Source organism: Euleptes europaea, chromosome 4, assembly GCF_029931775.1.
Source record: "Euleptes europaea isolate rEulEur1 chromosome 4, rEulEur1.hap1, whole genome shotgun sequence".
NCBI classification, from domain to species: Eukaryota; Metazoa; Chordata; class Lepidosauria; order Squamata; family Sphaerodactylidae; genus Euleptes; species Euleptes europaea.
Genome location: NC_079315.1, coordinates 81,702,037 through 81,714,952, shown reverse-complemented (window position 1 = coordinate 81,714,952; position 12,916 = coordinate 81,702,037). Strand labels below are relative to the sequence as shown.

At 42.4% G+C, this 12,916-nt stretch overlaps 1 protein-coding gene across 1 annotated transcript in view; it reads left to right on the top strand.

Moving 5' to 3' along the window:
* ADGRV1 (adhesion G protein-coupled receptor V1) overlaps window positions 1–3,516 on the top strand; it is a 321,712-nt gene extending 318,196 nt beyond the window's left edge. The window contains exon 90 of the mRNA XM_056849141.1: window positions 3,382–3,516. Coding sequence (XP_056705119.1) covers window positions 3,382–3,500 — 119 coding nt within the window. The 3' untranslated portion in view covers window positions 3,501–3,516. The remainder of the gene's footprint in view (window positions 1–3,381) is intronic.
* The last annotated feature ends 9,400 nt before the right edge of the window (window positions 3,517–12,916 follow it).

Below are 12,916 nucleotides of genomic sequence, written 5' to 3'. Positions count from 1 at the left end.
GCAGAACACTGAAACTGTCAGCTAGTAGAGGTGATGGTGGAGAACATCTCAGATGTTAGTCTTCCACTCTTATGCCCACCTTCCAGGTGCTGGTGGCTTCAGTATCTCGGTCCTAGGGTGTTTCTGCCCAGTCTCAAGAGCTTTCTTTCTAGAAGTACAGCCTGATGAAAATAACCTGGGAAGCATAGCTGACCTTCATTAGGGGAGATCCAGAAGTTCTTAAAGTCTAGTGGAAAGTTCTTTACTACAAATTAGCCTCTTTACTGATAAAACAGTTTGCTTAATAATGAACAGAAGATTGCAGATTTTGTCAGTTCACTGTAATTCTTTGTTTTTTTAGTATATATGAAGCTGTAGCATAGCAGTCCACCTTGACCTTCTCTGTACCATTATTTTAGACACCACTCTAATGAAGAATAGGAGCCCCGTGGCGCAGAGTGATAAGCTGCAGTACTGCAGTCCAAAGCTTTGCTCACGATCTGAGTTCAATCCTGACGGAAGTTGGTTTCAGGTAGCCGGCTCAAGGTTGACTCAGCCTTCCATCCTTCCGAAGTCGGTAAAATGAGTACCCAGATTGCTGGGGGTAAAGGGGAAGATGACTGGGGAAGACACTGGCAAACCACCCCGTAAACAAAGTCTGCCTAGAAAATGTCAGGATGTGACATCACCCCGTGGGTCAAGAATGACCCGGTGCTTGCACAGGGGACCTTTACCTTTACCTAATGAAGAAAGCTGACAGGAAGAAAGTAGATTCCTTTGAAATGCGGTGATGGAAGAGAGTGTTATGGTTACCGTGGACCGCCAAGAAAACCCAAAAACAATTAAGTGGATTCTATATCAAATCAAACCTGAACTGGCCCTTGAAGCTAAAATGACTAAATTGTGGCTATCGTACTTTAGTGACATTATGAGAAGACAAAAGTCACTGGAAAAGACAATAATGCTAGGCAGCAGGAAAAGCGGAAGACCCAACGTGAGAAGGGTTGACTCTATAAAGGAAGCTCAGTTTGCAAGACCTGAGCAAGGCTGTTAACAATAGGATGTTTTGGAGGACATTGATTCATAGGGTCACCATGAGTCGGAAGTGACTTGGAGGCGCTTAACACACACATCAATTTCATTTCTGCAACAGAATGGTTCCATTAATAAAGAAAGAGTAATAGAGGACAACAAAAATTTGTCAGTCACTTTTTGAGGGACTATACAGGGAGCTGGAAGGGGTCTAGCTATGGGATTTGAGGCCAGCATACTTCTGGTGAGGCTAAAAAATGTAGGTTGAAGAAATGGTGGTGGCCAAGGTAGAACAAATGCAGGTAACATCTGTAGGTCTGTTTAACGTATGTCTTCCGAAAGACATATGAACAGATCTCCTATGCTTTATTCCTCAGGAGACACAACCACCCCCTTCTCTAGATCTACTTTTTAAAGATAGACATCTGATTATGTAATATACTTAATTAGGTGTGTATCTTCCTCCACATAGTATTAGTCCATTCTGCCTCCATAACTCTTCACTGTCATCTAGCTTGGTTGGAAGACCATCCCTTTCCCATGCATGGCTCCAGGTAATGGCTTGATCCCAGAGATCTCTGTTTTGGGAAACCACCCATTCACCATCACATCGCTGTTTTGTTCCTCCATGCTATGCATTTCCTTTCTCGTCTCCTGAAAGCATTTTAGAGATCCAACAGAAGATTTTCATACCCTAAAACTTAAAAGACAAAAAGCCTGATGGCTACAACTTGACTAACTTTATGGGCATGTGTGGAATGAAACGGAATATGCCAGATTTCCAACTGATTAACAGTTCATAAATTATTTGCTAAGTGAGACATTGGTAACAATTGATCTTCTGCAAGCACAGCATATTCAGGACTGGGAGACCAGATTTATTTCTGGTACAACTGACCTGAAGCTGATGAATTGGCAACAGGAATAACTTTGCCGAGTCCATCAAACATCTTTAGCCTTTGGTAATTTGTAACTGGTTTTACTGGAAAGTAACGTCTGGCATTAATCTCTTGTGACATTAGCATGTTTAATTACACTTCCTTGCACTTCTGATAAATAGACTCTGCAAGTCTTGAAATGCCCAAATAGAGGTTGGCAAATTTTTATGCTTTATTTACTTTTACTGAGACCAGAACACAGAATCCTCAGGCAAGAGTTCTATGGCTATGCCACATGCAGAAGTAATTGGAAGTGGCAGCAGGACAGAGCAGGGGTTTTCTACTCGCTTTTTTGTTCATAAAAAAAAAATCAAGCTGCTTATGCCGTCATCCTCAGACGTGTTGCTACTTGAACTTTATATCTGTGGAGAAAATGCCTGGAGGCATTGCCTTGACAAACCAATCCTCTTCTTGGTGTAAGGCTAGTTCACGGAACATTTTGGTTGGTGCAGACCACGGCCACGTTCCCTCAAGGCAACCTTACTAGAGTCGGGATCACCGCTGGTGTTATGGTAAACCCTGATATGATCCCTTGAGATCCTGTCCCCTGTGCAGGAGTTTTCCTTACAGGCATAAATCTCCTAGAGAGCAAAGTGAGGAAGAAGTTTGGGAAGAATCAGAAGGAGTAACTGAAATGCTTAATCTCCTTTTCACATCCTGGAGGTTTTTTGCGCGTTACATGTCATGTGTTCATTAAAGGCTGCAGAGTTCCAAGAAGATACCAGAAGGGGAGACTCTTGGCATGAAAGAGAGTGAGATGCACAAAGAAGTAAACAGGAAGAGAGTGTTTTCCTCGTCAAAGGCAAACAAAGAGCAAATGCTGTTTCCGCTAGGATTTTTAGACCGCTAATATACTGGAATAAGGAATAGCTAGGGCATTTTACACAACAATTTTTTCAATCATTTGCATGCCTGCTTAACTGCTGAGAGTCTCCTTCAATGAGCCCTGTGAAGAAGGGCTAGGCTCTTAATAAAGAATCCTGAAACAAACTCATAAAACTGCAGTCTGCCGTGTTGTCTGGGGGCAAGCCAGCCTAGTTCATTCAATTTAGAAATGGTTTAAATTTGGGAACAGATAATCTGGGAATTCTATTACTTGGCATCTTCCAACCGCATACTATGAATAATACATTTTAAGCAAGAATCATTTTCCTTATTCGTAAAATCAGCTCAAGCCTTAAAACATCATGTAGGAAACACTGCGGAATTAAAGACTCACAGAGGCAAGCCCAAAAAACCCCTTTGGTTTTTTTTAGAGCAGTTTGTAGACCTAAAAATCTGGGCCAGGAATGAAAGCTACATTTGTAATAGAAACAAGAGAGCGGATATTGAAATAAAACAAAAAGAGGACCGTGGGTTTGGTCTGCAGAAGAGATGCTGCTCTTCCTGACTGCCGCCCTCCCAAATGACGTCTTGCTTTTCTGTCTTTCAGGTGCAGGCCTCACTATCAGCGACACCGACTCCTGCCACGGCAGCCAGGATGGAAGCAACATGATTAACTCCCAGATTGTAGAGCTTAGACGAATACCCATAGCGGACACTCATCTTTAGTAACTCCATCTTCTTTTTTCCAGTCCCCGTTTTTATAGCTGTATTTTCTTTTGCACTAAAAACGCTGTATACAGCTGTGTAGCAGAATGTTGTGTACTGAAACTGGACAATTAACAAGAAGGAGTTTTTTTGTTTTGTTTTTTTTGTAAATGTCACTCCTTACAGTGGCTGAATTGCTGGCTCAAGATTTGAACCCGCTAACTTAGATGCACATATTCCATCAACTGCAGACTAATTTTTTTTAATTAACCTGTATGCCTAAGGCTGTTTTAATAAAATGTCATAGAGTCAATTTGATAGACAGATGTGTCTTGGTTTTTTTTTGTTTTTTGCGTAGCTGAGCAGAATAACGAAGACAGGACAGACTGGTCAGTGATACTCAATGGCTCAGAAGCCAAATTTGTAGCTCTTCTGAATGCTGTTTCCCAGTGTGGTACCTGCCCCATGTTCCAGGACACTGGGCAAGGTCATTGCCTGGTGGGGCTTGTGTAGGGTTGCCTACTTCCAGATACTAGCTGGAGATCTGCTATTACAACTGATCTCCAACCGATAGAGATCAGTTCACCTGGAGAAAATGGCTGCTTTGGCAATTGGACTCTATGGCATTGAGGTCCCTCCCCAAACCCCGCCCTCCTCAGGCTCTGCCCCAAAAACCTCCCACTGGTGGTGAAGAGGGACCTGGCAAACCTAGGCTTGTAGTTCCCACCTTGAAACAGCTGCTGTCAGAGGATCAGGTAAGCTGCAAGCCTTCCCACGGTGTAGGCCTCATGCTAAGGATGGAAGTAAATGAAGCTCTTTTCCTTGAGGGTGGTTGTGACTGTGGCTCTCCATGAGCTATGGAATGAGTACCCTGGGCTTAGAGCAGGGGTGGGGAACCTTTTTTCCTCCAAGGGCCATTTGGATATTTATAACATCATTCGCGGGCCATACAAAATTATCAACTTAAAAATTAGCCAGCCAAGCCCCAAGCAGGCAGCTGCCCCAGATGACACCCCCCCCCCCCCCGGTGTGGGCAAGTAGGAAGGCATCCAACCTGGAATACATTTATCCGTGGCCTGGGTGGGAAAGGGTTAACACAGTTTCTTGGGCGGTCCTAGCAGCTCCATAGCTAAAGACTCTTCTGCAAGGGGGGGAAAGGGTGCCTTTTCTCAGCAAAACAAACTCACATCCGCCTTGAATAGAGGCTATTCCTGTCCGCGAGAGGGGGCGGATTGCCAGTCTTAGATTCTGTTTCCTTCTTCCCTTGTCTTCAGTATGCCCTCTTCTCGGCTTCCTCCTGACCAGACTTCTTCTAAGTGCAGAGGAACTGAAACTTCTGAGGCTGCTGCAAGCACTTCTCTCTGTGAGGCTGTTCCGATTCATTGTGTTCTGCAGCTTCCTGCAAGCCCCCCTTCTCAGGAAAATTTGTGCTCTGCTCACAAGCACCACTATAACACATCTGCCGCTTGGGATTCCAGTAATCTACCCTCATGACTTAAATGAGGGAAAGGTATCCCCGTTTGTGATGCAAAGGAGCAGATTCAGACATGAGAGACATGGAAACTTTCTGTCAGAGTCAATTAAGCTGATTTTTCTCTGCCAGGGTAGTTTAGATTCTTAAAATTCTTAGGATGTTGGGGAGGTAAATATACATGGTTCTGATTTCCTGGAACACTTTGCTCCTATTGTCTAAATCTTAAAATATCCACTTTTACCCAAACCGAAGGTGTTCTAAACGCCAATAAATCAGCTAAGCAATCAGCTCTCTTTTTAAAAAAATACATTTTAAAAGAGAAAAATGGATGGCTTCAAGACTTTGTTTAAAGGAGTGTTTCATAATTATGGTTTGCATAACTTGGTCAAGGGGAAGACGAAGGTGCTTATCAAGGGAATGGGAAGCTATTTGCCCTGTAAGCATTTTCCTGAAATGCATCTATTCTCAGCTCGTGCCGCAGTATGTGATCTCAGTTGCATATCTTGATCTACTTGGCAAGGGCAAGTGGATGGTTCTGCTTGTGAATCTTTTCAACTCTATGGTACCATGAAAATTGCTTGCTGATACAATTGTATCTGGAATGTATTGATATTGTCTGAATAGAGTTAACTTGCTGCAAAAAAAAAAAATTATACCTAACACATCTACTTGCTAAATATCCAGCCTCCACTGCCACCTATAAAGACTTTTACTGTTATTTGATTGTATGTTTCCCATTAGAAATACTGGATTGGATCCAAAGAACTGTAAGCAGGACTCTGCTTCATAATGTCTCCCTGTGGCCCCAGAAAAGCTGTAATTTAATATACCATCACCCATTCTTGAAAACCCCCAAAGGACGGTTTCATTTATTTGGAGTTTAAGCCAGTTGTTGTCTCTGAAGGCTTTGGGTGCAGTTTGTTAAGGGAGGGACTGTGGCTCAGTGGTAGAGCATCCGCTTGGCATGCAGAAGGTCCCAGGTTCAACCCCTGGCATCTCCAGTTAAAGGGTCCAGGCAAGTAGATGATGCGAAAGACCTTTACCTGAGATCCTGGAGGGCCACTGCCGGTATGAGTAGACAATACAGATGGACCAAGGGTTTGATTCAGTATAAAGCTGCTTCATGTGTTCATGTGCTTCCTGTATCTGATGATTATCTGGGATTACAAAGCAGAGTTGCTAACTGCATGGCAAGCAGTCGTACATGGATAGTTGACAAGTCACAAGTTGTGCAGGACTGTTACAGAAGGCCAGTGCAAGAAAACCAGTTAATGTACTTCTGAGAAACTACCTGAAATGGGCAGAGGGAGATGGAGATGATTGACTTGCTCTCATTGATTTGAGACCTTTTAACACCTCTGCCAGCATGGTTGCATTCAGATAGTGCTCTCTGCCATGGCCTTTATAGCAACGTAATAGTAGGCTAGAAAGACAGGGAAGGATACCATTAGGACAAGTGGCTAACTAGGGACTTAATGCACAGTCATTGTGCCACCCATGATAATAGTGAAAGTCCCTGTAAGTTTAACTAGCAACAACCAACACAGGAGTCAATGCAGCCCTTCTGTGATTTGTGAGTACACCTGAAAATCTCTCTCCCATATGGGAGTGCTGTAAATGCCAGAGGTGAAAAGCTTGCTCTAGGCAATCAGATCAGACCATCAAGTTTGTATTGGTCAATGCTACTGTTGCTATTCGCTAAAAGACCTTTGAACGAATTATTGTTCTGATGGAAGATTTCAACATGATTCCATTATCTATGGATTGCTCAACTACTCAGAAGAGGTAGCACTGTCCTAGATATTTGGCTGGCATGGAATACATGCTACAATGTGCGCATGGAAACCTTATACAGAAATCTGATACTTGCCTCATTTTCATACACAACTGTGACTGCTGACTGCTTCTAATGCCTTGGAGTTTTGCACAATCGGGCTGGTTATGTGTTCATTGCCACTCTTGTCTTTGGAACAAATCTGGATGATAATTCTAGCAGCCGGTAATGACATTTTTGCCCTTGGGTTAGGATGACATTTTTGCGGCCTGCTTTTAATTTCTTTTTCACCCCCTAAAATGAGCATACTCTCCAAAGATCTGTCCATTTCCTGTTAGCATGAAATGCCAACAACTGCTTAAAGATACCAGGAACAAGAAAAGAGTGGCATCAGAACATATGCGTTTGGATGGGTCTCTGCCACAACAGGGGGGTGGGGAAATGCTGTACAAAGAGCTATCTTAATTGGTTCATTTCTATTTCTTCTTCTTTTTTAATTTCACTTTATCCAGAACCACACGAGGCAGTTTTTAAAAACAAAAAAACAATAATTAACTAAGGATACAGTAGTCATATTTCTACCATACATACAGGGCACAATCCAGAAACTGTCAAGCACATGAAAGGCACACTGAAACCTGTTGGACAGAGGATGAATACAGACAGCCACCTGGAATGTAGCAAATCATTAGTTGTGCATACTTGTAATTGCCTGATAAGCCAAAGTTATTACTGTCACCATTGCAAGTATCAGAAGACATTTGTTGCTCTTTTGTTTCCTTGACTTTGCAATCGTTAAATTCATATCTGTGGTAAAATTTGCATTACCTGCCAGAATGTTTTTCTGTATTCATGCCTCCATTAGCACACAGTTTCGTCCCTGATCATTCCAGCCAATGCATACAGTTTCCCCCAACCTGGGTTACTTTGATCCTGGCTGAAACGGGGAATAAAGGAGGTTAAAGCGACCATGCATAAATGACCCATGTCTTATAAGAACTGCCTTCACTTCCAGTTTGTTTCCCAGCATTATTCAGAGTACTGATTTTGACATATAAATTCCCAAACCATCTGGCTTCAAAGGACCAACTGCTCCCGTTTTAACTGTCCTGGTCTCTGAGATCCACTTCTGGAGACCCATGGTAAATAGGAAGGTAGCCTTTTCAGTGGTCAGATCCAACCAAACAGTTCGTATATTCTCTCTTTTGGCAAATACTGCCTGTTTGTGCATATGCCCTTGAGGATTGCATTCTACAATCTGCATTCATTCTATCAGCTGTTGTTGATGTACAAGAGAGTACTGTATGCACTGGAATACTCTGTGAAAGTCAGATGATATTAATTTTGACAGCAGGATCTAACCCTGCACGTTGCTTATACATAGTACCCACATGAGAATAGTAAAGTCTCAGTGCATTTTCCTGCTTATTTAGTTTCACAGCAGGGAATTTGGAGAGAGTATATTTGTTATTTCATGGTTAATTTATCATGCATGTACTAAATACATTTAAGAAATCATCTGCACTGAAGCTTCCTGACCACAATCTTTCATCATTTCAAATATTAGGGAATTAAAAAAGACTAATTTTTGCCTGAAGGTGATAGGGTATCTATGCAATTTAGTCTGGAACTACTTCACTTCCTTAGTAAAAGTTTTCTTGTGTACACAAAGGCATTCATTGTAAAGAAATATCTGTCTTATTTGAAAAAAATGCTAGTTGCTCTGGCTCAGGGGAAGCAATATCATAATTTTTCTAGTCACAGTTCCTTACATCCTCTTGTAAAATCGAGCATAAGTGAAAGACATTTAAAGGCTGGATAACATTTAGCCTGAACTTCCATAGTGATTTCAATTTTGAACCGGTTTAAAGTCATTTATTCCTGCTGTTTTAATATATTGCTTTATTTCACAATCATGTTATTGTTACTTTAAAGAATTGAGTAAGCCACTTTAAATTTTGTTTTGGGCAGGATACACTTTATAAATATGAGCACATTATATAAAATGCCTAATAAAGGTGATGATGAAAATAAATACATTTGACTATAAGGAGCTAGCAATTCTGAAGAAAGAAGTACCTTACCCTTTTAGTGAAATAAAGCCAGGTGTTGTCTATGAAGGACACTCCAGTCTAGTTTTTAATAAATGGTGGGAGAATTCTAAATCAAAGGAGGGAAAGGAGCAGTGGATTCTGGGAGCACATTTCTAGGTGTATGGCTGTCCAGTAGTAGCTTATTATAATTGGACTATTTTAGTATGGATTTGCCCTGACCTGGATGGCCCAGGCTAGCCTGATCTCGTCAGATCTCAGGAAGCTAAGCAGGGTCAGCCCTGGTTAGTATTTGGATGGGAGACCACCAAGGAAGACCAGGGTTGCTGGGCAGAGGAAGGCACTGGCAAAACCACCTCTGTTAGTCTCTTGCCATGAAAACCCCAAAAAGGGGGTCGCCATAAGTCGGCTGCAACTTGACGGCACTTCACACACACACAGTATGGATTTGAGCCAAATTGGAGAGTTTCTAATGTACCATGCCTTCCAACCACACACGATGACATGGTGTTGTATGTTGTCCTGAGCTTCTTGGAGAAGGGTCAATTTTTTAAAAAAAATGATAGAAAGTGAACATATGAAGCTGCAAAACAAAGCAAGAGGGTGCAGCCATTTTGTTCTTTGAACTAAATACAAGTTCCAAAAAGGGGCCATTCGGATATGGGATAGGAAAGGCTTTCTGAAGAGCTGACATTGGAACATTTTCCACAGAACAAACATCAAAATAAGAACAAATGCAAGGCATAATTCTTTTTTTAGTACAGAAACTCAACCCATAATCCTTTGATAAATCCATGGGGTTGTACCTCAGCTGAGAATAAACTACACTTGACAGCTGTCAAACACAGTACTTCATGAACAACTGACAGGAGCTTTGTTAAGTACTGATATACAATGTTATGGAAAACAGAAAGACAACACAAGAATTTAGAGACAAACGATATGTTCAGAAATACCATGTGGGCACAGTTTTCTTGGGATTGCTTCATTTCCAAATACGCCTAGAGTTCAGTAATTGCATCTTGGAATATTCTGCCAGCGTATTCTATTGCATTGCTCACAGGAAGTTTGCATGGCAGGCACAAAGGCTACCCTATCCTGCATGTTCTAATAAAGGATATTAAGCTTCCAGAATTTCACAGGCCCAGCCATAAGTTTATCTCTTTGATTCATTACTGAATTATAAGACACAAAACCAAAAAATAGCTCAGTCGAGCCATTCTTGCTGTCATGCACACTGAGCCATGTGTGAGGAGAAGGGACGTGAGAGAATTTTGGCTTGAATTTATGTCACAGTTATAATAATTGGGTCTGCACTTGGTATCTGCTCAGAGTGATAAAGCACCTTTTACAGGCTATCAGGTACACAAGGGGAAATGCAGGGTGGATATGGCTCACAACCCAGCATAAGAGCTATCCAGCTCTACGGATATGCAGGCGGCCTAGCTAGGGAAGGATAAGATAGTCACACCTAAGTTACAGAGCTTGGGGGAATCAGATGGTAGAATGTCTACCTTTCTTTGGGAACAGGAAAAGTCAGATGGTCCACCGAAAAAGGAAGCGGCGACATGGAGATGATAAAAACTCATGGCCGCAAGAAGAAGGGGTCTTTCTTAGCCATCTTGCCTTCTTACTGGGAGCTATCTCACTCCTGAGCTGTGCCGCAATGGCAGCCACGACCACATGTTGCCGAGCAAATGGGAGAAACCATACCCATACCATGAATCTGAGGTAATGAATGATTTCTGAGACCTACAACTTTAAGAATAAAGAGCCTGTCCTTATTCTAACTATCTTGAAGGGTACGTGCAGTGTTACGTTGTGAAAACTGTGGTTTTGTTGCCTTTTCCTTTTAATCCTTGCTCAGTTCATTTGTATATAGTCCAAGTGTATGCTTTTTAACGTTGTTCTTTATCTTATGAATGAGTTCTGGCTGATCACTGTGAACCACAATTGCCTCCATCAATCATGCTTACCCAGAGAAATAAAAAAAAGAGGGGCAGCAGTTAATCCTCTCAGCCCTGTAGTGCACAAGTGGGAACACTAACCTTGAGACTGCTAAGGTGAAAGAAGCAGGGAAGTGCCCAAGCAAAGCCTCTGACAGCAAAAGCAGAAGGGACTTGAGTCCAGATCACTCAGGAAGGGCTATCGTTATGGCCTGTGGTGGCATCGGCCCAGAAAGAGTGGAAATTGGAGAGCAAACAAGGGGGAGCTAGGCTCGACAGGATATCCAGGATAGCACACTTTCTTTCTTTCTCCCACATGGGCTGGAATGGGTGCTTGCTATGCCCATTCCCCCACATTGCTCATTTGTAATGTCGCTTGCATGCTTGCACTAGGAATGCGGTACATGAAAATGCACATGCTTCCTCTCAACAAGTGAGGGGAGATCATGAAGCCTCAGCCTAAGCAGCCAAGCTGCGGGAGAGGTGCCAGAAACAAGATTCCCTAACAATCATGGAAACATATAACCTCCAGAAAAATATAGAAGCCATCCCCAATCACTTAGAAAATTCATTCTGCCCATGGTCTGGGGCAGTTTTCTGTTAGATCCTTTATAAAGAAAAAGTTATGCCTCTAGGTCTAGACACATAGGAACTCTATACATGCTCAGAGCCTCTTAGCCTCAGATTTTGTTTAATTGCTGGCAATCATAGATTCGGGCCCTGCCCTTCTCTACTGATAAACACCAACACCCCCTTGTACACACAGATCCCTTTCTCTTAAATTACAGAGACTCATATGGATATTTGACACATGCTCAGAGTTTTGGAATGTGGGAGGCTTGCTTGCGCTCTGACTGCTTCAAAGAAAAGTGTAATGACGACTTGCCATATGTCATCACATGCTTACAAATGAATTATGTGAACGTTGCTTATAAATAGACTTTGGGGATGCCAAGCTTCCAAAAGGAACAGGAAACCTTTTATTAGTCTTACTGTTTATATAGGTATGTAAAATTAGGCAAGCCCTCAGAGGTTAGCCCCAGAGACCTCAAGAGATAGTCATGGTCCCTGCTCATCCAGTGACCTGATCATCCAGTGACTTATCCTTGAACTTGATTTCCAGCTGTGCCATGATCCTCCATGGCTTCTTCTTGCCTTATCCCCTGTATCAGAGATTCCAAAGGGACTAGCAGATTTCAGTATCCATATCTGGTCATTTCATATAGTAAAAACTCAGTGCGTACCAGCAATGCCCATGCTAGTATGCACAGTGCCTACTACTGATGGCCCGGTTTCCTTTTCCTTTTGCATCCTACATGAGCTAAAGCAGCAGCAGTAGAATACTTGCACTGCAATCTGACACAGAGTTACTCCATTCTAAGTCTACTGAAATCAGTGGGCTTAGAATCGAGTCACTCTGCATAAGACTGCACAGTTAGTAGACTTTCTTCCCACCTATATAGTGGAATAACTTAAATATATTCTGCTGTCATCTGTTTCATTTGTTCCATCTCAGCTAAAATACATTCCAGAAGTAGCAGAATCCTGAAGGTGCAAAAGACAGTACCAAGGAGCTCATAGCTTAAGATCCGAGACTGTGTGCAACACCTGCAAGCAACTTCCAGGTAGTTCTCCCCCACAAAAGTAACCAGATGTTTAAAGCATTTAGAACTCTGAAAGAAAATTAGAACAAAAACAACTTATAATTTGTTCCAATCGCTCCGAAGTTCTTGAAATTAAAAAGAGATGAGTCTGAAGCCATAATGAATGATTTATTGCTGCATCAATGCTCCCCCCACCAATTTTTTGTTTATCCTTTCTTAGTTTATTATGCAACCCTCTATTTTGCCTTCTTGTCAGAACTGGCAGGTTATGACTCGAACAAGAATTCTTTGTCCCTTACACTGCACTAGTTCTCCAGCTACACAATCTTTGGTGGTGGAAAGGGCCGTCAAGTCACAGCTGACTTATGGCGATCCCGTAGGGTTTTCAAGGCAAGAGACTTTTGGAGGGGGTTTGCCATTGCCTGCCTCCGTACGGGCTGAAAGTGTTCTGACCGAACTCTTTATGATCCAAGGATTCCGCCGCATTTTAGTGAACTAACAGGGACCTCAATGGGGTATAATTCCATATTCCACCTTCCGAAGCGGCCATTTTCTCCAGGGGAACTGATCTCTGCCACCTGGAGATCC